Here is a 24,812-nt window from a genome sequence, read left to right as displayed (position 1 = left end):
ATGGAGGCAGAACACAGGACCCGAGCAGAGCCCAACAACAAACCCCAGCCCCGCCCGCATGAACCTGCCAAACAAGAGGAAAAGGCAGCCGCCCAAGGAACAGGAAGCAAAAAGACCCCGCCTGACCACGGCAACATCGACAGACACCCTGCCAGTTAAACATGGAACGCTTCACGAATTGGCGTGCCAACCTAGCGCAGGGGCCAATGCGAATCTACGCTGTATCAAAATGCAGGAGAAGAAAAACTTGCCACACAGAAAGTAATTGGAGAGCACAACGCCACCCGGGAGACCGAGCGAAGAGCAGCAAAAGAAAATCCGCTAAACCGGGGACTCTGCGCTGAAAGCGTGTCCCCCCAGGCCAGAATCCATGGAAAACATGAAGCACACAACCGAGTGACATGGTGCAAAGGCGCGAGTGCATGCCTCAAGGCCGCAACCCAGTGTGGCACAAGAGTAAGCACATACATCAGGGATCACACAAACACCTTACATACCACACAGCAAGTGCAGTACACAAACATGGGAAACAAGTGACGAGCCCAGAATCACACGACCCCGAAGCAAGGGCATTGACCGGGATAACAAACATGGGACTCCAGGCCCCAAGTCCGGCAGAACCATGAAGCACTACACCAAAGGAGCCGCTGGAAACACTGCTCCCCTCAAGCTGGACAGGAGGCAGTATCCAGACCAGCCATGGCGCAGACTCGCACCAACAAGAACAGCGCAGCACAAGTGACACAGCCCCTCACATGACAAGAGAACAACTGCGAGAAGGGAACATGCGAGGGCAGAAGCGGGGACGCAGCCCAGTGGCAGAGCGCAAGCTCTGCAAGGAAGAGGCCCGGGAACAATCCCCAGCATCTCCAGGAGTCCCCATCACCCATCCCGGCTGTATTAGAAGAAGCCAAACCTGCCATCGCGAAGAAGGGAAACCGCTAACGACCCAAAGCCGCACAGAAAATGCCCGGCAGGCATGAGGCTCACTCCCTGGCAATCCCAGAACCCTGCCATGCGCATCTGGAAGGGAGACAGAAAGCCGGGCAAACAAGCAACAGGGAACAAGCAGCGTGAAAGAAAAAGCACTGCTACGCGGGACTCACCCGGAGTGGGGGCCGGAACACCAACAGGAACAAGGCCCCCACTCCAACATCCAGCTCCGAAAATCCCAAAGGGGCACCATGCGCAGAGCGTCTTCCACACGATCAGGCCACAGGAAGACGCGCTCAGCGACCCGGAAGCAACCGGGAGGCGGCGCACCAGCCGCAAAGAGCCAGCAACCAGGATTTCCAGCCAGGAACCACCCCGCCTCCCAGCAAGCCCGGCAGGCCGGGAGGCAGACCAACACAAAAAAACCCGCCCGCGAAGCCAGGGGGGAGGAGAGAAGAAGCGCACGCCACCCCAGCCCAGCAGGAGCAGCACCAGCATCCAAGATCCAATCTGTCGACAGACAGAAAAAAGAACAGGGGGAATGCTGGGTAAGTACCCCTTATGTACTCCCGGTGGGAGGGGCGGGGTTAGTGTCCCAGCATTCTTCTGATCCTTTTTTTCTATCGGGAGATGGTTATCTCCACATAGTAATGAATGGGACGAGGACATAAGGGACCTGGGGGTAATGTTTGTTACATCTTGGCAGTTCTAGCCATGGTACATCCACATTATTGCACTCATCTATCTGTTTGTTACTCCTACCCTAGCTGTTTACTCTTCCACCTGTTTGCTACATTATACCTTAGTTGTTTATTCATGTACTCGGGCAGTACTATACATTGTGCCTTGGGGCAGCTTTGTGTGCGTCCAGGGCACAGTGGCATTACAGAAGGGGCTGCAGATGCTTGAGTAGCTCCTTCGGTAATACTGATAGTCCTGATGCACATGTAGCACCAGTGCTATCATGGGAGGGCGTTCCCTCGTTTGCATGGGGGATTGGCGGCATGCAAATAAGGGAATCTCTTTGCCTCTGCACCCGTGCTGTATTACAGACAATGGTGAAGATGCAAACAGGCCGTTAGGAGGCACACTCACCGTGACTCACAAAAAAGTGATTTGTGTGTCTCCTGAAGACAGCCCCCAGCAGGGTACAAAAGGGGTCCTATGACCCCCAGATATCCCTTGCAGATGGGTGCAGTCACTCACTGCACCCAGCTGCAGGCCGATCTTTCTCCCTTCCTTAAAGTGCAGACGACAAGCTGTCTTCCCCGTGAAACACGGAGAGGCTTTGAAGCAGTCGCTCTGTATTTCACTGAATGCGCTGCCCCGCGGTCAGCACGAGTTTACGGCTGCCCTGGGGGCAGCGCATTCATCATAATAGGGCGCACTTTCCTTGTATATACCCGGTGCTCCTGCTTTAACGTGCGCTGCGGTGCAAACAGGGACAGTGTGCCCTTTCTATAACACAGCCCTAGCTTGTTACTTCCTACCCTAGTTGTTTACTCATCACTCTGTTTGTTACTCTCAACCTTAGTTGTTTACTCGTTGACATGTTTGTTAAATCTCCTTAATTCATGTGTACCACAGGAGTGTCGATTATCTTTGGGTATTTGGGGTGCTCGTCGCAATGTGAAGACGATTTGGCTACTTTTTAAAGAACATTTCTATACTATGTTTTCATTAGGTTGCTTTATCATTTTTAAGCAACAGCAAAACTAATTCCACCGGAAAAAGGTAATTTAACCAAAAAACAATGTCTCTTTTTGCACATTGCATATTCTGATTCTCCCCACACCTACAACTATAATGATGGTGTGCTATGTCACATTTCTCTTAATTTAGCAGCTTATGTGTAAGCAGCTGCTAACACACCAATACATTTTCACTTTTTGATTAAAATTCTATCAAACTAATGTCACAGGTGCGGCGTTCAAAGGCTGTTAACGATTTCAATTGGAGTACTCACTACAGGTCGGATGTCTTGTGATTCTCCTGCTTTCTATTCGAGGAGCAGGAAGTCCCTGGTGGCAACTGATGAATCATTGCAGAGCGTGACAAATGTGGAAAGCCTTGTTCCTAAAATAAATTACCCTAGCATGTGTCTGATTGCTCTTTCTGTTCCGGGCGAAACAGACTTAATAGAATTACCATCATTCCGTAGTGATCCAAGCTACAACATGTATATTGAATTAAACAAACTTTCCCCTTGTTCATTCATAATATGCTAAACTTAGAATAATTTTCTGAGTAACGCCCTAAAACAGTGGGAATGCGAATCTTGGCAAGTGACACTTACAGCTTCCTAGGCCATCCTTCTGAACTTTAAAGGGCTGCAGACTCCCACAAGGAAATCTGTTTCTGGAATCAGAGATTCCAAATCTTTTCAGCTTCTTAACAGTACTTGCATATCTCCTAAATATGGGCGCTAGAGCACAAAGAAAAGTTAACAAGGTTTAAACAGACCTAAACTTGAAAGATTGTGTAAGCCTAGTCAAATACTGCAACATGCGTAGTTTACATCTACGCACTCGCCTAGTTCATGGTTAAGTATACATTGCCTGACATTTCATTAGACTCCTATAACAGTCTACATGTGTAATTTCATATTATTTAAAGTGGCTGCCTGTTTTCCTAACCCTACACCTGCACAATGTTCTGATTTGCATCCATTATGTACACACAATTAGATTCCAAACATGCCACCTTGTCGTGCAGAAGCCCTGCACAACCCAGCACAGACCGGCCCACCATTCTGCAATGCTGGCACCACTTGAGCCTGGTGCAGCCGAGTCTAAGTCAGGTGTTCTGCTCAGAAGCAAATGGCTGTCTCCTGTGCAAGCCTCTGACACGCCCCTGGGGGAACCTACTTCTACCTCATATATGATATTTACAAATGCATAATTTATGAATTCTGCAGGATTATTACATGCATGTCACTTCCATCTCAAAATGTGTAGTATGACCCTGTTAATTGCATGGCCATGATGCAAGCAAGATTTACAACTTTTGGCATCCATAATTCAAAGCCATGCACAGGAAATGTCTAATGAATTAGGCCCAGGACTTCACATTTCGACAGGGATGCTAGATGATGTGGCAATACTGTACCCAGTAAATACTGACACCACACACTTCGAAATGGGGTATACAGAAGCAGTACCACATGACTTCCCAGACACCATGCTGGAACCACCTTTTAAAAGGTGCACCTGACGCAATGAGGAAAAATGTGCCTAATTATGATGAATGCGCTGCCCCCATGGCAGCCGCGAACTTGTGCTGCCCTAAGGGCAGTGCATTCATGTGAAAAACAGAGCGGCTGCTTTAAAGCTGCTCCATGTTTTCAGTGTAGGTGGCAAGCCGCCTGCACTTTGAAGGGGGCATAGAGATCCCCTTGCAGGCAGGTGGAGTGAGTGACTGCACCAGCCTGCAAGGGGATGTCTGAGGGAGGTCCATGGGGGCCCCTTTCCCCCCTTCAGATTGCTGCCATTAGGGGGGCACTAGTCGTGAGCTACCTTTTAGATGGCGACACCTTTTAGGTGGTGCACTGTCAGTGCGCCTCCTGAGAGTTTCTTTGCCTCTGCGCCCACGTCAGTAAAATGGTGCGGGTGCAGAGGCAAAGAGATTCCCTCATTTTCATGGGGCACACTCCCATGCAAATGAGGGAACACCCTCTAATCATAGTCCTGGCCCTTTATATGCGCCAGCGCTATCAGTATTACAGACGGGGTCGCACAAGCGTCTGCGGCCCCTTCTGTAATACCAAAGTGGGTCTGGGCCGCGCAAAGCCGGCGCAAACGCCTGTTGCCCCCCCGGGCACTTATATAATACAGCCCCAGGTGGGCACACATCAACCATCAGCTCAAATTAAGTACTGGTCATGGGAAGGAAAACTCAGTGGTGGTAACCCTGCGTTACATTATGCAAGGCAATCACCCCTTTGTCCGGCCTGTACTATGGCGCACCGGTTGCCAGGTGAAGGATTTCTGATGGCGGAGTCAGCTGGGGCGCTCTAGCATTGGAGTCCCAGGGGTGCTCTCACCACTGAGAGAGGCGAGGGAACTTCAGGTCTGGTGGAAGAGGAGCTCTTGCTTTGCTTGTCGCAGAGCGGCTGCGTGCTTTCCGAAAAGACATGTCGGCAACAAAGATGTAAATATCCAAAAGTCTACATTTGGATAAATGCAATAACTGAAGACACAAATGGTCTGAATCACAGATGGTCTGACCTTCTATTGTTAGTTTATTGTCTTTTTTATAGGGCACATTCTGCAACTGATGTGTCCTCATATCGCTTCCTGCGATCCGGCGACTTCCCATATGGCTCCGGGGTTACCATCGAAAAGTCTGGTTCAGTTTGTGGTGGATGTGTTGGGGTACTGAGCTCTGATCTTGTTCTTGAACCCTTGACCCCAGTGACGTCTTGTTAAAATGCTGAATACGATGTCTGATGGGGACCCCAAAATACAGCCTTTGGCTGGCTTAGGCGCAGTAATACACATGGGTGGTTTTAAAATGAATGACTTTACAATTTAGCGGTTCCAAGTCATCGTCAGCAGCGAGGTTGCGCAATCGCGGAAGGTGTTGGCAAATAGTGCGCCTGTTGCTGCATTGGCGGTACAGAAATAGTGTTCAGATGTAGCGGACAGCATTTGAGTTTTCCGGCCAGTCTAAAACGAAATGCTGTCCAACTCCTTTCCCTTTGTTCACAGCTGGACGCATTTCACTCGCTTTCCCCGTGGAGGACAAATCATTGCCTGGTTTTGGCAGCACACAGCAGGAAAGTCGTGTACTGCGTTTGCGGGAGTCTAATGACGAGTTTAAAACGGAATCAGGGATTTAAATATATATTTTTTCTTCATTCTTTTATAATAATGTCAGTAAATCATTCATAAAATATGTGCACACTAGTTCAAAGCTTTTAAACATCACAGAATGCTTGAAGAGTGTACATTATATTGCCGGATTCACATTTAGTGGTTCAGATATTTGCGAAGCAGGCAATGGGAAGGAAAACAGAACATAAACAATATTCTGCTTACATTGCTGAAATATGAAACACTGCAATTTATACAACGATTATCCACAAGCTGCAGAATATGTGGACAGTGGGACAGTCGGAGGTTATGTATTCATATATGTGTTTTCTTAATTCTACCCTCTGATCTCTGAAGTTTGTGTGGGTTTTGGCGCACTTGATTTGTGACATTACGAACCCAAGACTCCCAGATTGACTGGGAGTGTCCTCGATCTGGCTGGGGTCTTAAAGCAGCGCCATCACATGTCACCCTAATGCCCAAAGCAGCATGCGTGGTCTCCAGAACCAAAATGGAAGCTCTGAGTTCTTCACCCTCTGAGTGTCTGCTTTTACCCCCCCCCCCACACCAAAACCGATGAGCCGCATGTTCAGTGTCAGCTCCTCCGCTATGGCGGAGGAGTGTTGCCCCACTGCTTTTAAGCAGTGCCAAGTAGAAACATAAAATGATAATAACTTAGTGTTATCTTCTTGTCCTGCTGCTTTGCGGGCGGGTGGGTGGGCTTGGCTGCCCTGCTCTCGGAGCAGGGGAGGAGTAGTTTGCCCACTCCTAAATGCTCAATGACTGTTTGGTCAAGCTCTCTTGGGCCGGCCAAACCTGTCATGCACATTTTTCCCATTCTCCATGCAGGCTGCATTACAGCCTGCATGGAGAATATGCCCACCTCTCCAGCCCCTGGCTGAACGCCGTGTCAAGGCGCTCAGACCAATCACAACGCTGCATTGCAACATTGAGGTTGGCTCAGGGGAGGGAGCCTGGCTGCCTGCTTCCTGTTCCTGGAGTCGGAGGCAGGAGAGCAGGAGCAGAGATGCGGGAGCCAGCCTCAAGGTAAGTTTTTTTTTATTTCCCCCGTGTGACCCCTTCCCGTGACCTGCTGCGCTCGCCACCCGCGAGCCATGCCGACTGCCACTGCACATGTTGTCGGTTCTGGTGACTGGGATTGGGATTGGGCAGCAGGAGGAGCTACAGAGCCCAGTTTTACTGGGGAGACCTGCAACTCCTTTACTTAGGTAGCGTTGAAACTGGGTTAGACTGTCAGCATCAAAAAGAAAATGAAATGTCGCCAAACGTTGCGTCTTGCCCCCACCTAAGCCCCTGAGACAGCGGTTGAAGAGGTACAACGCTTAATGAGAGAAATATCTGATTTAAAAAAAGAGATAATTGACGACAAAGCACTTAGCAATGCTAAGGATGCTTTAGAAAGATTGGAAAGAACTATACGTGATATTGACCACTATACACAGACCACCAAGCTGGACAAAGTAGCCAGGGACATAAAATTCTATGATAACAAAATCACCTACCCGTACTTACAGGAAGGGTATTACGTAAGAGAACAACAAGGGACCTTCTCAAGCAGAGGTAGGAGTGGTTTCAGAAGATACACTACTTTTTCTGGGTCATCACTAGGTAGCAGCTCGGAGAGCGAGACCGAGCACCCAGGCCGCAGCACCAACACAGCTGACCAGGGCCGGACCTTCACTGATCAGCCACCTTTTTTAGGAGAAGGACAATGGTAGGAACACCGAGGGTGGGGCCATCCCTGGGGCAGACCCAGGGGTTCGAGACAACCAATGTAGAATCAAGGCAGAGGGAGGAACAAACGTCAGGCACATTTCCAGCAGGAATCCCATGGGGAGATACAGACACTGCGGCAACACTACAGATGGTAGTACATACACCAGAGAACCCAGTGGTCAATTTATCCAAGTACACTCTGAAACCCAATGAAAAAAGTATTTTAGAAAAGGGCTTGTCCTTTGTCCCAACTTCTATGCCCAATAGTTTTAATTTGAAGGTAGAACTTCACCAGTTTTTTCGCAAGATCAGATTGAGACACTACTTTCAAAAGATGTCTACCAATACGACCTTTTCGGGAAGTGGCCTTAGACCACCCTCGAAATTCAGCCCCCCAACACACACCATGCCACACAAAATCCTGGCCTATGAGCAGGTGGTGATGCGTGACATTAACAAGATGCTCGCAACACGACAGTATGTCAAATACAATATCAGTAAACTGGAGCGCGAAGCTCTGGAATCCCTTAAGAGTAACACTAGCATAGTTATCAAGCCCGCCGATAAAGGCGGGGCGATAGTAGTACAGGACTCTGAGGACTACAAAAAGGAAATCCTATCACAATTGGGTGTCCAAGGTAACTATGAGAGACTCAGGGGAGACCTCACAGAAGGGATTAGGGACACCATAGCAGTTTTGACATTGAAGGCATTAGAGGAGGGATTACTCACCAAACAGGAACATGCTTATCTTAACAACAACCATCCCAGAATGCCAACCATTTACACCCTCTCCACAATACACAAATGCATACATGACCCACCAGGCAGACTGATCATATCGGGCTGTGGCTCTATTTTAGAGCCATTATGCAAATACATAGACGTATTTCTTAAACCTATTGCAGAAAAAACAGAGACATATCTTAGGGATACCATGCAAACTATCCAATTGGTGGATGGACGTCCACATGATTCAAGCATCAACCTATTAGCAACCATGGATATCACTGCACTATATACTAACATCCCACAGTCAGCTGCATTAGTTTGTATGGAAGCAGCTCTAAACAAACGACCAGCGCCACACAGGGTCCCTACATGCTTCATTGTGGATCTTCTGAGGATAGCAATGACCAGGAACTACTTTTACTTTCAGGGCCAGTACTACGTACAAACAAAGGGAGTGGCTATGGGAGCAAGCTTTGCGCCAAATCTGGCAATCATTTATATGGCCCACTATGAAGAACAATATGTGCTTAATGTACAAAACCCATTCCATGACTATATAGAACTATGGCGTCGCTACATAGACGACCTACTCATCATCTGAAAGGGCAACGAGGACCAACTTAGATCATTTCATACTTGGCTTAACACATGTTCTAACGACATACAGTTCACCCTTGAGTTTGACCGATGGTCCATAAACTTTTTGGATATTACGATTAAAGCCGAATTTGATTCATTATACATTAGTTTGTATAGAAAGAGTAGCGAACGGAACACACTACTACGTTACACCAGCCACCTCAGGGACAATCTCCCTTTTGGGCAATTCCTGAGGTTGCGACGGAACTGCACAAAGAAAGAGGATTTCTTTGATGAATATACAGGCCTGATGTCCAGACTGATAGAGAGGGGATACCCTATCAGACTCCATAAAACAGCTCGTAAATGTGCCTGGCACAACCACAGAGAATTCCTCCTCATACCCAGACAGAGGGACAAAGTGAATGAGGAACGTATAGTTTGTGCAATGACCTTCTCCACAAAAAGCAACGAAATAAAGAAAATTATCAACAAACACTGGCACTTGATTTCTGATGAACTAAGGAACATGCAACCACCCCTACACGCTTTAAAAAAAGACAAAAACGTGAGGGACCATGTAGTTAAGTCACTGCTACCCACTCAGTACACCCCCCGTCAAACCACACTATGGGGTATTCCGCCCATCAAAGGTCACCATAGATGTGGCCATTGTAAAGCCTGTCCCCTGACACAGGAAGGATCTCAATTTACTCACAATGACAAAACTCACGTCATGCAGGATCACAGTAACTGCAATACGACAGGGGTCATCTATGCCATAATCTGTCCATGTGGTTTCTTGTACGTCGGCCAGACCACCCAAAAAATCAAATGCCGCATTCTACAACATTGCAGCCGCATTAGATGCCAGGTACAGGGAGCCCCTCTAGTGGACCCTTTCACCTCCTTTGGACACAGACCGGAGTGTCTTAAATGGTGGGTAATAGAGAAGGTCAAACCCAACCCTAGAGGAGGTGACTTCAACAACATACTCAGCATACAAGAATGCAGGTGGATACACTTACTTGACACCATATCACGGGGCCTCAATGAGTATGAGGAGATCAGCAGACAAGTATCACTGTTAAACAATGGTTAAATCATCTATGTGATAACCCCTTAGTCAGACAGTACCATGCATAACTGACTATGATCAGACTATCCCACCTTTTGTGTACCACGAGCCTTACTATACACCCTATGATGATTGCTAGGATATGCGGTACACTTTTCACACACTTGTTGAATTACTATGCATTGTAACTTTACATCTTACATGACTGAAGACCTTTATCGTATTCCCTTGGTTGTTACCCCCTTTTTAATTTTTGGGTTTAGAGATATTGTGTTTTACGATTTCATCGTTTTCCTTATGTAGAGTTTATTCTTAAACACTGATATTAGACTGTCCTAACCATTCATGTACCTGTACTTTATAATATTGTTGTACCTAATTTTCACGTGCAACTGTGTTTCACATACAATTGTTTACATCCCTGTATTGTATGATTACACTCTGTTACATCTACGATCCCTAAATCCCACTCATTGAAGTTTTTTGACTTTTTGTTCTCTGAATCGCTAATTGAACATGGCGGTTACGCACTGAACTATATGCCAACCATTCTCCCAACTTCATGGCCTACGGCACAATTTTAATATGAGCCCATTACACCAGGTCGGTCTCCCCACCGAGCCGATCGATTTGAAGTCTTTATTCACCCGACACGCGCGTACCCTACGTAAAGATCCACGTAAGCGGGACTACTTAACCTAACGTCCTTGAGGTAACCGGTGCAGTCTCCAGCTATCCTGAGCGGAAGACGGTCACCAAGCACGGATCGCTCCTAAGGTAATTTAGATCAGGGAGAATGTTGGTCGCCGATGTAACACATGAGCTTGAGTCTTCCTTTTTAGATCCCAGCGCTAACACCCCTCCCTCCCTCTTTTAATTTCTCCATTTAGCCTAACAGCATTCATTGCCTTGGCACTAGAAATACTGGGACTCACGAAAGGAGTCACCTAATGAATACGATCCACGACTAAGTTTGGATACTGGTATACTTCTAAAGGTAAATTTTAATTAATAGTCATCCTTGACTCTACACCCTAATTCACTTAGGTTACACAACTAGAAGGACCCTATCATTACCTTGCTCTCCTTCTTTACAGCACAGCGCATCCTTTACTCTTGGGAGGACCATTCCCATTGTGAATTGTTCCATATGATGGAAACGCGTCTCGCTATTACACTGTTGGTAAGCGAACCTTGCGCTCACTACATTTTAATTCTGCTCATCAGTGCAACTTCCTAATTTCGATTCCTTCAACCCACAGGTGTAGGACTTATCCCTCACACCAGTCTAGGTTGCCCATCTAGTCCTGAAGAAGACCCGCAAGGCTGAGGCCACAAACCCCCCGCCCCCCCCCCCTTTAACCCCAAGCCAGGTCGAAACATCGACGCCCCTACCAAGTGGCCTGGATCACTAATTCTACTCCAAGAACGTGCCACTCGAATATACATCTTTGTGTCTAAAAACTGCATTGAAAAAACATTGTTTATTTTGATGTGACCAGGTTTCAGCAGACTGGGACGCATGACCAGTTCAACAGTAAATGTTTTTAAGTTTCTTTTTCTTCACCCTTCTGTGATTCCAATTCACTTCTTAAGCTCCCTCCACTTACCCCCCCTTTTTGCACGTTCCCTTTGGAGCAACCTATCCTTTTCAAAAATTGCTTCAAAAACAAAATAAAATGAATATTTAACTGTGCACCCTGTGATATATATATATTAAATATCAGGTGTGAGACATAAGCATTGTGGTCGTTGCACTTTTCTACTCTCTCAAAACTAAATTTTGTATAGTATTGATTACTGCGGGCCTACGAATTGAGGCTCCTAAAAATTGTGTTTGCACTTGTGACTGTGAAATTGATATATATCAGAACTATAAATAGAGGTCCAGGACCATTGTATTTCGTATCATATTGAACCCAGGTCCATGACCATGATTGGGTAACCCCATTTTTGTAATGGCTTGCCCCCACCTAAAGCAGGATATTTGCAGCTTCAGATAAATAGTGTTATCTTTGCTTCCCCCTGCAGGTAGTGCCAACTAGCCATATGCACAGGGGGCCCTATGTGAAAAGGGGGCGCCAGCAGGAACCCAGCAAAAAAGAGTGCCCAGCTCCCAGTGACATTGTAAGGAAGGAACTGCTAGGGAATGGTAGGGGACTGAAGTAATGCAAGTGCAGTTCAAGAGCTAGGGGCAACCGGTAGGATTGATAGTCTGACATTGGAGGACTGAGAAAGGAGAGGACATACAAGGGAGAAACTGGGCAAAGGGACTTGATTTAAGCAGAGTAAGAGATTAAAGGTACTACACTTACGTAAGACTAAGAAGGAGACCCCACACTAAAGGGAAAACTGAAGGAATAATAATAAAAAATACCTTACACTCATGAAAAATGGGATCAGAGATCCTGAACAGATGTGCAACAAGGAGGGCAATCTTGCATTGATGGAAGGCAAGAATGGAGATCCTGTGTGAAGCCAAGACTGTCAGGAGAACCTGTTACAAGAGCAAATCGAGAGAAATGTTCTAATTGAAGACACCTTTCACTCAGAGAGTAGTATGAGGAAGACCAAAGATAACCAGCAAAGGAAATGGAAATGCAAAACCAGCAGAAAACTTGGATCCACCAAAATCCCCAGAGAACTAGAAATGAGGAAGTTCTGGTCTGGATTCAGCCATTCAGTGCCGGGTTTGTGAGGCAATATGCTGCACTAAGTAGAGATGGGGAGGTAGTTCATATAATGAGGCAAGAATAATGAGGACAACACCTCACTGTGGGCATCAGAGAAGGTTATCATCTGTTGAGGCAAGAGATATTGGAAGATTTTACAGTATGTGGAGACGGGGAAATCTTAACACGAGGGGGAAGTTGTGAGAAAGGCCATGTACTAAGCAGGATCTACAATGGTGAATCTACATTGATTTGCAGACGTAAATCAATCTCCGCTCTGATGAAAGGTTTAAGGGAAATCCAGTGATGAAAAATGAGATAATTAATAAATGTCAACAGCTCACTTAATGGGGGGAAAAACTGAGGTGTTTTAGGTGCTGAGAATATGAATAAGAAAATGAGAATTAAGTGCGATGAAGGGCTAGTGGTGAGGAGAAACTAGAAAAATACCCTGTGCAGGAGTAGCTGTAGAGATTAAATGTCCAACAAAATGGGAACTCGATGAGGGATAGATCCAGAACTTAAGAAAGTTGATGCTGCTCTTAGGACAGTCAAACCTACAATGGGGGAGGGCTAAAACATACACTTGGTGATGGTGGAGTAAGAGACTTTATATTGGAATTTTACATAAAAATATTTAACTCCTGTAAGAGTGGACACGGGCCTCATCCTCCACTGGAAAGGGAGGATGCTTTTTCACTTAGTAAAGCGACCAAAACACTCTGGAATTAAACGGTGCCAAGCTATGTTGAGAATAGCATCAGGGCCTTTAGCAAGAGTGCATGTCTTTGGAGATAATGACCATCATCTCTAAGAGTCCATCCAACACTATACACAAGACTTGCGGTGCCTGAACCTAATGATGGTGCTACAGTGCTGTGTGCAAAGATAATATTTCAACCTATACAATTCAGTCCAGTGCCAACACTTCTCAAACTGATGGGCTAGGAATAGTGCATTAGTCATAGTCTCAGTATCACAGTTTAGATGCCTGAAGCTGCCAAGATGCCATCTTTGGAAGCAGGAGACCCATCTTCTGCCATCTTTCAGTCTCTTTATTCCCACTTAACCAAACTGTGTGGTGCTAGAAAGCAACGCTATACACTTAGGGCCGTCTTATACATTGTGCCCTGGGGCGCAACAGGCGTGTTTGCCCACATTGTGTGCCACTAGGGCACTATGGTTTTACAGAAGAGGCTGCAGATGCTTCTGCGGCCCGTCTCTAATACTAATAGCACTAACGTGCACATAGTACCAGTGCTATTTTCAAAAGTCGATACCTCATTTGCTTGGGGGCGTGGTCCCATGCAAATGAGGAAATCGCTTTGCAAACGCGGGTGCAGTGGCAATCAGATCCTGAGGAGGTGCACTGGCAGCCCTTGATGCAGCTATTTGGGGAGGCAAAGGGGTTCCAATTGAGCCCCCAGAAACCCCGCCTTACAGATAGTTGCAGTGTCAAACTACACCCGCCTGTAGGGGGGTCTCTACCTTCTCTTTAAAGAGCTGGTGGCATCTACCTGCACTGTGAATCATGGAGCGACTTGTAAACAGCGACTCCGTATCTCACTGAATGCTGCTGCCATGGGGCGGTGCATTGACTGTAATAGGGGGCACTAGCCCCATTTGCTGCTGCCGCACCTGCTTAAAGATGCGCAGTGGCGCAAACAGATATAGTGCGCTCATTACATAATACAGTCCCTGGGGTATTTAGAAATATACAAGACCACAGCCTTTTCACTTTTCAATGCTGAATTACAGTTAATTGAGCGCCTGCTCCTTCTCATATTGCCCTGTGCCCTAGCTAAGCCGGTCCTCCCAGAACACAGCATGCAAACAATATATTTGCATAGGAGATGCAGGCAGCCTGCTCTGGTATCATTGGGGAAGAATTGAAACACGGGGTGGTTGTCAAAGACCATATCCGAGTTTAAGGAAGAGGGCGAGTCAACTACGGAGACTGCTGTGATGTTTTATCAGAGGAGAGGCTGAAAAAGTATGACCGACTCCTTTCCTGCCCAGACGCTTCCAATGCACACACCATCAGAGCAATGTGCTACGGCAAGCCTATTGAGGCGTGCCATGTCATCTCTGGCCAATCACAACGCTCCATTTTACAGTGCCTAACAAGAGCTAAACAACCATTATCACAAAAATACAGACAACATTCTATGTATACTAATAACAAAACAGGCTGTGAACTTATGCTGTTAAAAGCTGTGTTGAACCTTCTCGTCAGAATAACCTCACTAGTGGAACGCAAGGATAATGTGTAAGTGATAATGGCATACAAGCCTGTTTAGCACATACGTCGTGGGAAATATGTGTTGTTCTGTCACAACTCAATCATCAGCTTCGATAATGAAAGCAAGCGTTTTGGCACCCTCTTCCCCCAAATCTGCAGACAATTGGTGCGTGCACGCGCGCAGGCCTTACCACAATGCCTTTCTCTCCAGGGGGGCCCTCGGGACCTGGAATCCCACGCTCGCCCTATAAAAAATAAGCACACACATAAATACCGCATACAGATATTTACTATTTAGTTTCACAGCATGGTAAATTTAGACATTTTTGTATTTATTTTAATATTTTCTCCAAATACTAGGTATGTTCAAACTGACATTTTGAAATGCTAGTAAATGAAACGCACCCTAACAATGTAACCCAAAAGCGAAGTAGCACGTGTTTCTCTGTCCACGCATGCAGGTACACTGCATCATTTAATGAACGGATTTTATTAAACATGTTGCTGGGGCGGTTAATGCGCTGAGTGATTCACGGGACGGTGAAGCCCACTTACAGGTCTGTGCTCAAATACCTTGGCGCTGCGTTATGCATGAAACACGTGCATTTAAAAGCAAAACAAATTCTTTCCCTGACAGCATTTTATGCATCTGTTGATGGATTAACAGTCCGCATTACATTAGCGGCGCCCCATCTGCATCTGTTTAATGGCTTAAGAGTTTCATGAAACGATTGAGCGAGGAGGACGGAGCGCTGATAGGTCCACCAGATCTTGGGGGATGCCGAGCCCAGGGTGGTAGGTGAACTACTGTCCTACGGAAAGACGCTTCTAAATGATTCCATGTGTGCAGTGCACACCCTTGCACGCGCATCAATCATGGCGAAAACGCGGAGCTGCGGCGCTCTGGGCAGGTTTCCATGAACGCATCAAAACAGAAGCGGGAGGGGGTGTAATTTTCCATCCACCTTACCCTCCCTGGCATCAGAGAGCACACCGAAAAAGGATCCGAGGGAACATGCATCAAAGTTCATCTGCAGGAGGAGGACGTCCTCTCACTTCTCCAGGGGTGACCTTTGCATGGAAGAACGTCATTTGTGTACAGTACCTTCGTTACATCAAGATGAGCCATAGTCACAATGCAAATATTTATGTTGGAGCCATTCAGGCCCCCCGTAACATGTTCCAGGTCTGATTTCCCCTGGAGTTTACATCTTTGCTTCTTTACTTCCATGAAGATCAAACCCTTGCAAAATCTTTTCTGAAATGTGGCCTGGACCTTTTCCCTGTGTTGATTGGTTGTTCATTAACAGGATACTTCGGTATGATGATGGTGCCATACGGAGAATTAGCAGGTATTTGGGGGGGACTGGGTGGGGGCCACTGAAGACAACGGAGTAGCAGAGGGCCATTAATGGCTTGCATAGACCTGCTGTTCTAGTATTCCAATATGTGTTCTGTTTCTCTCTGTTGGTTGGTTACTCATTAGCAGGACACTTTGGTATGTATGACGATGGTGCCATACGGAGAATTAGAACCCTGGCGGGTATGGGGGGCAATGACGACAGTGACGTAGCAGAGGGCCATTAATGGCTTGCATAGACCTGCTGTTCCAGTATTCCAATGTGTGTTCTGTTTCTCTCTGTTGGTTGGTTACTCGTTAGCAGGACACTTTGGTATGAATGACGATGGGGTTTGGTCGGGGGGGTCGGGGGCACTGATGAAAACGAAGTAGCATAGGGCCATTAGTGGGTGGCTTAAACCTGCTGACCCAGCATTCCAATGTGTGTTCTTTTGTTTCTCTCCCTTTAATTTCTATATCTAAATCTACACCTGATGGGGACATATTTTCGTAGCCTGAATTTGGGGCACGATATTGAAGTCAGACGATATTCCTGTAGCCAAGCACCTCCCACAAATAGGACCTCTGACTTGAAAACCCTAACTCTGATAAAATGCTTCAGGGAAGAGCCTCGCTAGGTTTTTTGCACCCTACACGTGTTGATTTGGCATTCAGCCCTGCTCCCCTGACTGAAAGCACCACCACGCCAGACGATAAATTACATATTTAATGAGCAGGCCTGCGGCGAGAAGCTGATTAGCTTCAGATAAAAGTGCCGAAACGCAGGATTGAGCCCGAAACAGTAGCGCTTGAATACAACGCACCGAGGTGCAAGAAAGGAGGCAGCGAGGAAGGGTAGCAGGGACGGCCTCCCAGGTGCAAGAAAGGAGGCAGCGAGGAAGGGTAGCAGGGACGGCCTCCCAGGTGCAAGAAAGGAGGCAGCGAGGAAGGGTAGCAGGGACGGCCTCCCAGGTGCAAGAAAGGAGGCAGCGAGGAAGGGTAGCAGGGACGGCCTCCCAGGTGCAAGAAAGGAGGCAACGAGGAAGGGTAGCAGGGACGGCCTCCCAGGTGCAAGAAAGGAGGCAGCGAGGAAGGGTAGCAGGGACGGCCTCCCAGGAGCAAGAAAGGAGGCAGCGAGGAAGGGTAGCAGGGACGGCCTCCCAGGTGCAAGAAAGGAGGCAGCGAGGAAGGGTAGCAGGGACGGCCTCCCAGGTGCAAGAAAGGAGGCAGCGAGGAAGGGTAGCAGGGACGGCCTCCCAGGTGCAAGAAAGGAGGCAACGAGGAAGGGTAGCAGGGACGGCCTCCCAGGAGCAAGAAAGGAGGCAGCGAGGAAGGGTAGCAGGGACGGCCTCCCAGGTGCAAGAAAGGAGGCAGCGAGGAAGGGTAGCAGGGACGGCCTCCCAGGTGCAAGAAAGGAGGCAGCGAGGAAGGGTAGCAGGGACGGCCTCCCAGGTGCAAGAAAGGAGGCAGCGAGGAAGGGTAGCAGGGACGGCCCCGCAGGAGCAAGAAAGGAGGCAGCGAGGAAGGGTAGCAGGGACGGCCTCCCAGGTGCAAGAAAGGAGGCAGCGAGGAAGGGTAGCAGGGACGGCCTCCCAGGTGCAAGAAAGGAGGCAGCGAGGAAGGGTAGCAGGGACGGCCTCCCAGGTGCAAGAAAGGAGGCAGCGAGGAAGGGTAGCAGGGACGGCCTCCCAGGTGCAAGAAAGGAGGCAGCGAGGAAGGGTAGCAGGGACGGCCTCCCAGGAGCAAGAAAGGAGGCAACGAGGAAGGGTAGCAGGGACGGCCTCCCAGGAGCAAGACAGGAGGCAGCGAGGAAGGGTAGCAGGGACGGCCTCCCAGGTGCAAGACAGGAGGCAGCGAGGAAGGGTAGCAGAGACGGCCTACCAGGTGCAAGAAAGGAGGCAGCGAGGAAGGGTAGCAGGGACGGCCTCCCAGGAGCAAGAAAGGAGGCAGCGAGGAAGGGTAGCAGGGACGGCCTCCCAGGTGCAAGAAAGGAGGCAGCGAGGAAGGGTAGCAGGGACGGCCTCCCAGGTGCAAGAAAGGAGGCAGCGAGGAAGGGTAGCAGGGACGGCCTCCCAGGTGCAAGAAAGGAGGCAGCGAGGAAGGGTAGCAGGGACGGCCTCCCAGGTGCAAGAAAGGAGGCAGCGAGGAAGGGTAGCGGGGACGGCCTCCCAGGAGCAAGAAAGGAGGCAACGAGGAAGGGTAGCAGGGACGGCCTCCCAGGTGCAAGAAAGGAGGCAGCGAGGAAGGGTAGCAGGGACGGCCTCCCAGGTGCAAGAAAGGAGGCAGCGAGGAAGGGTAGCAGGGACGGCCTCCCAGGTGCAAGAAAGGAGGCAGCGAGGAAGGGTAGCAGGGACGGCCTCCCAGGTGCAAGAAAGGAGGCAGCGAGGAAGGGTAGCAGGGACGGCCTCCCAGGTGCAAGAAAGGAGGCAGCGAGGAAGGGTAGCAGGGACGGCCTCCCAGGAGCAAGAAAGGAGGCAACGAGGAAGGGTAGCAGGGACGGCCTCCCAGGTGCAAGAAAGGAGGCAGCGAGGAAGGGTAGCAGGGACGGCCTCCCAGGTGCAAGAAAGGAGGCAGCGAGGAAGGGTAGCAGGGACGGCCTCCCAGGAGCAAGAAAGGAGGCAACGAGGAAGGGTAGCAGGGACGGCCTCCCAGGTGCAAGAAAGGAGGCAGCGAGGAAGGGTAGCAGGGACGGCCTCCCAGGTGCAAGAAAGGAGGCAGCGAGGAAGGGTAGCAGGGACGGCCTCCCAGGTGCAAGAAAGGAGGCAGCGAGGAAGGGTAGCAGGGACGGCCTCCCAGGTGCAAGAAAGGAGGCAGCGAGGAAGGGTAGCAGGGACGGCCTCCCAGGTGCAAGAAAGGAGGCAGCGAGGAAGGGTAGCAGGGACGGCCTCCAAGGTGCAAGAAAGGCAGCGAGGAAGGGTAGCAGGGACGGCCTCCCAGCCTTCACTGGAACCAATACTACAGTTTCTGCATGGTTTCCTCTCATAAGTTGAGGGCCCGCGTAAGGTTAAAAGGTGTGAAAGCTGGACACGTGTCGTTGAAGAGTGAGAAGTTAAAAAAAACAAAAAACAATGAGAAATATAGCGTTTGTATTGAACATACTGACCCAGCTTACCTAAAAAAAAGTGTTTGATCTGCTTGTTCAAAGAACTAAAGTAATAGGGTTGGAATTGCAGTCAATCCTCTACTGAGGCCTAATTTTCAGCAACTTCTTTTCTGTAAGTGAACCGTATACATGACAATATTCCACTAAATGAGCTATAGAAAGTAATAACGCCTTTCATATTTACGAGTCGATCTGGCAGAAGGGTTATTTTTTTCAATACAGTTCTAAATGATGGTTGAAGAGAGAAGTTTAGAATTAGTCAAAACCAAAGGCAGTCTAAAACATCAAGTGGCTAGCGCCTTGGATTCACAGGCTGCCTCTTGGCGCATCTCTAACAATTCCAATAGTCTCTTTGCTTTTTTGGGCAGCTTCAGTGCTGCCAAGACACCAGATGCAAGGTGTATGGATTGGGATGAAGAATACAACCTAACAGCATTTAAATGATCAGAAATTCACTTTGTCCGGGACGAGCCTGCATAGGATTATCAGGGCAGATGTATCGAAGGGTTTTACCCAATCTGTGTCTGCGGATAAATGTGTTCGTACATATGGCCTTTAGATGCGAACACCACTCGTGCCAGGCTACAACCAGAGCCCAGATCAGCAGGGAAGTAAATGTGTAACCTCTTCAACATGATGGTAATCAGCGAACATGATGTGCGAATGAACTGAAAGAACCACTCAATCCACCAAATAATACCACATCCCCCATCTCTATATAAAGGGCTGGCTTTAGGGTGGTGCGACCGGTGCAGCTGCACCGGGCGCTTACCTGGAGGGGGGCACTGAACTCAGGGGAGAGCTGTCTTTAGCGATATTGTAGCATTTTAAAGCACCTGAAGCAGGGTACCTTGGGCATCCAGCTTTTAGGCAGCAATAAAAATGTTACGATAACTATTGTGATTAATATTCCTGCTAGAGAGAGAGAGTGGAGCTTTGTCTAGTGGTAGTTTTGACTGCCATAAAGTAGCGCAGAGGGTTAATATGCCTGCTACAGAGAACAGATCTGTATTTTATGTGGATAGGTGAGTGGATTAGTAAAGCCACCCTTTACCAGAGCTTTAAAATGAGTGGAACGTATTTGAGAGGTGGGCTATGGTGAGATGAGGGGTACTATTGCAGGGTGGTAGTGAGGGAATCAGAGAAGGAGGTCATATGGTGAGGGCGCCAATAAAGATTCCCGCACCGGGCACCACCAGCGCTAAAGCGGACCCTGCCTATGTAAGAGGATTCAGTTTTTTTAATACCTTTTGAGCTGTTGCCTTTCATCCGATATTCTTTATGGTGTGAACCTCTGAACAATGCCCTCTCAAAGATACATGTTATGTTATTACATTTTATATAGAGTGCGATAACCCTAGGGCATCTTGGCGCTAGTGTCATAATACCCTAAAAATAATGAATACGGAGGGAAAAAATATGTGCTTCAGGAATGGGACAAATATTCTTTGTATGGTTATTTGGGGATCCCATTTTCATCCTATTTTTTGACCAGTGTCAGCTCCTCCGCTAAGGCGCAGGAGCGTCGCCCCACTGCTTTTCACAGTGGAAAAAAAATAAAAATAAAATGATAACAACTCCATGTTATTATCACTTTATTTTTCTTGCTGTGGCGTCTCGGCGGGCGGAGCGGGGCAGATCTGCTCAGATGTCAGAGCAGGGGGTGGAGTGGTGGGCACTATGTATGTTCGGGCTGGACTGTTATCATGAGGCACAGGGTCAGACTGATTTGCATATGGCTATGTCTGAACTGGGGTGGCAGAGTGGGCTAAAGAACGGTGATGCATTAAACCCAGATCAGTTGACTGGGGGTGAGTGCTTGCAATGTTCAACACTCCGTCCATCATTCCTTTGGTTTTTGCTTTGTTCGCCATAAATTGGCAGGGTATGCTCAGACCTGAGTCCCTTGCTCACTTTGCCACTGGATTCAAGCAAGCCTGGCTGAAGACGGCTGAAATGCCAGAAACCGGTCCTAGGAAGCTTGTTTCCGGTCCAGGGAAGACATGGCTTGGCAGTTCGGGCTGGACTGTTCCCATGAGGCACAGGGTCAGACTGATTTGCATATGGCTATGTCTGAACTGGGGTGGCAGAGTGGGCTAAAGAACGGTGATGGATTAAACCCAGATCAGTTGACTGGGGGTGAGTGCTTGCAATGTTCAACACTCCGTCCACCATTTCCTTTGGTTTTCACTATGTAAGTGCACATGAATGTCTGACCGGCCCTTTCGGGGCAGACAAACATTCATGCACACTTTGCATGTTCTCCATGCAGGCTGCGTGCATGAGAACATGCCCAGTCTCCTATTCCCTGGCTGAGTGCCGAACGACGGCAGAAGAGCCGCAAAAGGTGCCAGACTGGGAGGACTGAAAGAATACCTACCGTGGCAAAGAAAAATATAGTAATCTGAGCACTGATAGGGCAGAGGCAAAATTTAAGAAGAAAAGAAGAAAAAAACCCAACCATAAATTGAAGGGCTGAACTAGAAAAAGCATGTGTACTTACAATAATGTAAGTAATGGTTGATAAAGCATGACCATAATTAAAGCACATAGTAAACACACAGCAAATTCAAGTGAAGTCATTGTACTTATCTTGTTGAGGAGCAGCATATAAAAAAGGAATATGCTTACTGACATGGAGCTATATACTATTTTGAAAGTTCTAAAGTTGAATGTCTTGTTTATGATGTGTTTTATGTTCTTTCAAGGGCTGCATGTTGGGGGCAGCAATAAAAGGTTTATGCGTAATAGTAGCCTCTGGTCTTGTAATGAGATCCATTGCAAAAGAACACTTATTTAGAGCCAAACATCTGCAGCAGGATTTTATTAGAAGATGGTTCAAACATGAAGCTGGAGAATGGGTAACTGCTAATATTAAAAAATGAACATTTGAACACTAAAGTGTACAAGATATTGAGAATAAACCAAAGAGCTCTGGTAATCTACTGAATAACAGTGTACTGAAAGTCCAAACAGTTGGCAAAACAAACCAACATATGGACTAGAGATGGTTCGGAGATGAGGTTTGTGATTTAGGCCATGGAAGGCGTGGCCATGTACAGAACAGCTTTGTGGTTAATATGTTTTTCAACGTTCTCCAGGCAATTGCCACTGGAGGGCAGTGAGTATCCATGGAGACCACCGTCTGTGAGAGAAAGTTCCTTTACATACAGAGGTGCTGGGATAACCTCATATAGAAATGTATTTGCTCCAAGGCAATCATAAAAAAAATGTGTCTGAACAAAAAACTATTATTGTGTTTTCTTCTGCCATAAGTAATGTTAGCCAATAATTCAGCATTCAAACTTTGGTGCTTAGACAGAGCAAGTTCCAAAGGGATCTTTTAAGAGCAAGGACAAAATCATGCTACACTATGGTAGTGATGACGCAAGATTTTAAAAATCATAATGCATGACACATTTACTGATTAAAGATGCGAAAAGCTGAAAATACACTTTGCACATGTTAAACATAGTGAGACATGAAACTGAGACAAGTGTAGTCGAAGCACTGTAAAAGCGTGCTTTAAAATGCAAGATGAAGAAAACATACACACAAAGCAATACTAATACACATAAACGAGTTGCACTAATGAGAGTTGCTTATGAACCTGTTGTTTATTAAACTTTAATCATGAAATGATGCTGTTAAATGGCCTAGTGTATCTAATGTTTTCAGTTAGAATGCATCATTTAGAAAAGTTGGTGCACAAATGTGTGGAAATGAGGTACAATCTGGAAATTTCGCATAATAATACTAGAGATTATATAGTTTATGAAAAGTGAAAAACAAATGTTATACTATGAACTTAGAAAAGGATATACTTATATGAATATTGAGAAAAATTGTGGTAGTAGGGTATTTGTAATCTTAGCTATTTCTATTTCCTATTTGAATTGATTTGATGAAACTATATTTTGATACTGATTTATAATTGATCTCATTTAAATGTGTTATGCTAACAAAGATTTTTGGGAAAATGCTTTTTCTCTAGTGCTGACCTTTCCCCTGACCAGTACTATGGTATATTTACTACTAGAGAAATGTTGCTTTATTTGTTCTGTGTATGTATAACTTATAACATTACTAAATGTTTCTTCAATGTTCACAGTGAACTATTGCTTTGGGAACAGTTTCAGCCGTTGCTATAGATGGACACTTTGCATTTTCTTTTTCATCTGATGTTAGGCCTATGTGGCCTTTCAAAACTTTAGTTTCTCATGACTAGCATGGGAGAGCATCTTACTGTTGCGGGTGTCCTAGGTGACATTATGTTAATCTGAGCATATGACATTCTTTCAATGGTGGTGTGATGCTACATCGCTGGAACTTTGTTAGAGACGTTATAAAAGTAGAAACCCCAAATTAGGGGCAACACCATTGATTTTTGCTGCTTGACAAACACCATATTTTTTCTTTTCCCAGTGCAAGAGGATGCTATGCTGATTGATGGTTACTAAGAACTACCCTTTTACTTTTTGGACTTGGTAGCTGATGCTACAGTTGGTAGCTGATGGACTAAATTCTTCATTGCCAAACCATTTATTTTTCATTTTCAATTATTTCTTTTGTTCTATGCTAATGGAAACGCCCTTAATGGACTTTAAATCTGAACCCTTTCCCCTATCCTCATAGGATTTGAGCTGTTAGACAAACAAACTATACTTCTGCCTTAATGGTAGTGGGACTCTGTAACTCTGTAAACTGATTTTTATGATAACCATACCGATAAAGCCATGCCCAAATGTTCGGTGCCTTAATGAAAGCTGTGATATTCTTCACTGAAATTCTCAAAAGATTGCTTATGGTACTGATTTTGAATCTTTAATACAATAACCTAATTATGGGTGGGTCTCCCTTTTGTCTCATGTATGTTTTTGCTGCCCTCATTACTGCCATGACAGCGATATGTAATCTGAAGGTCTGTTTCTGTGGGTGCAGGATCCAAACCGTCAAGTGGATGGATCAGAGGGTACGGTGCATCTCCTGTCCCATACCTGGGATTATGGCCTTTCTCCTGAAGCAAAGACCAATATTGGACTGGTAGATGAGAATACAGATGAAAGAAAAACTCGCCGAGGCCGGAATGGGATCACAAGGATTAGGAATACAAACATGTCCTTTGCGAACTATCGCTTATCTTTCCGATTAATGTGATGGAGAAAATCCTCCCTGGAAGAAGGACAACTAACATGAACCATTTTCCCTTGTTTTGTGATCAATTCAAAGAGTAGTTTTCATTGTTGTGGCTCCTGGGATGGTACCTGTGCTTAATTTGAGCTGGTGGTAACCACTTGTGTTTTCATTATTAGGAATACGGTTGTGCTCAGTAATATGTGGCTTTATTTCACTTGTCAAACTGGTGCATGAGTCACTTTGTCATTTTACTGTCTTGTACTGGAACTCATGGTGGCACTAGTCCTAGCTGCACCATGTACCGTAAAGACTGCACTGATAAAGATAAGACCACGGACAGTTCAAAGAGTTCAACTATCGAAGGGTGATAATCCCTGATGGGAAGAGACTGTACATGATCTCTTGCACAACAACTCCAGAAAACCTGTCATGGGTGGACACGTTGTC

General features: G+C 46.8%; 1 protein-coding gene and 1 non-coding gene across 2 annotated transcripts in view; both read right to left on the bottom strand.

Moving 5' to 3' along the window:
- The window catches only part of COL24A1 (collagen type XXIV alpha 1 chain), an 826,732-nt gene that overhangs the window by 245,423 nt on the left and 556,497 nt on the right, over positions 1–24,812 (bottom strand). The window contains exon 26 of the mRNA XM_085602067.1: positions 14,979–15,032. Coding sequence (XP_085458193.1) covers positions 14,979–15,032 — 54 coding nt within the window. The remainder of the gene's footprint in view (positions 1–14,978; positions 15,033–24,812) is intronic.
- On the bottom strand, positions 156–262 carry LOC146834598 (U6 spliceosomal RNA). Its single transcript, XR_014960899.1, has one exon. It is a non-coding gene; the product is annotated as a U6 spliceosomal RNA (small nuclear RNA).

Source organism: Triturus cristatus, chromosome 4_2, assembly GCF_964204655.1.
Source record: "Triturus cristatus chromosome 4_2, aTriCri1.1, whole genome shotgun sequence".
Taxonomy (NCBI): Eukaryota; Metazoa; Chordata; class Amphibia; order Caudata; family Salamandridae; genus Triturus; species Triturus cristatus.
The sequence above is the reverse complement of the archived record's forward strand: the minus strand, read 5'-3'. Positions and strand labels throughout refer to the sequence as shown.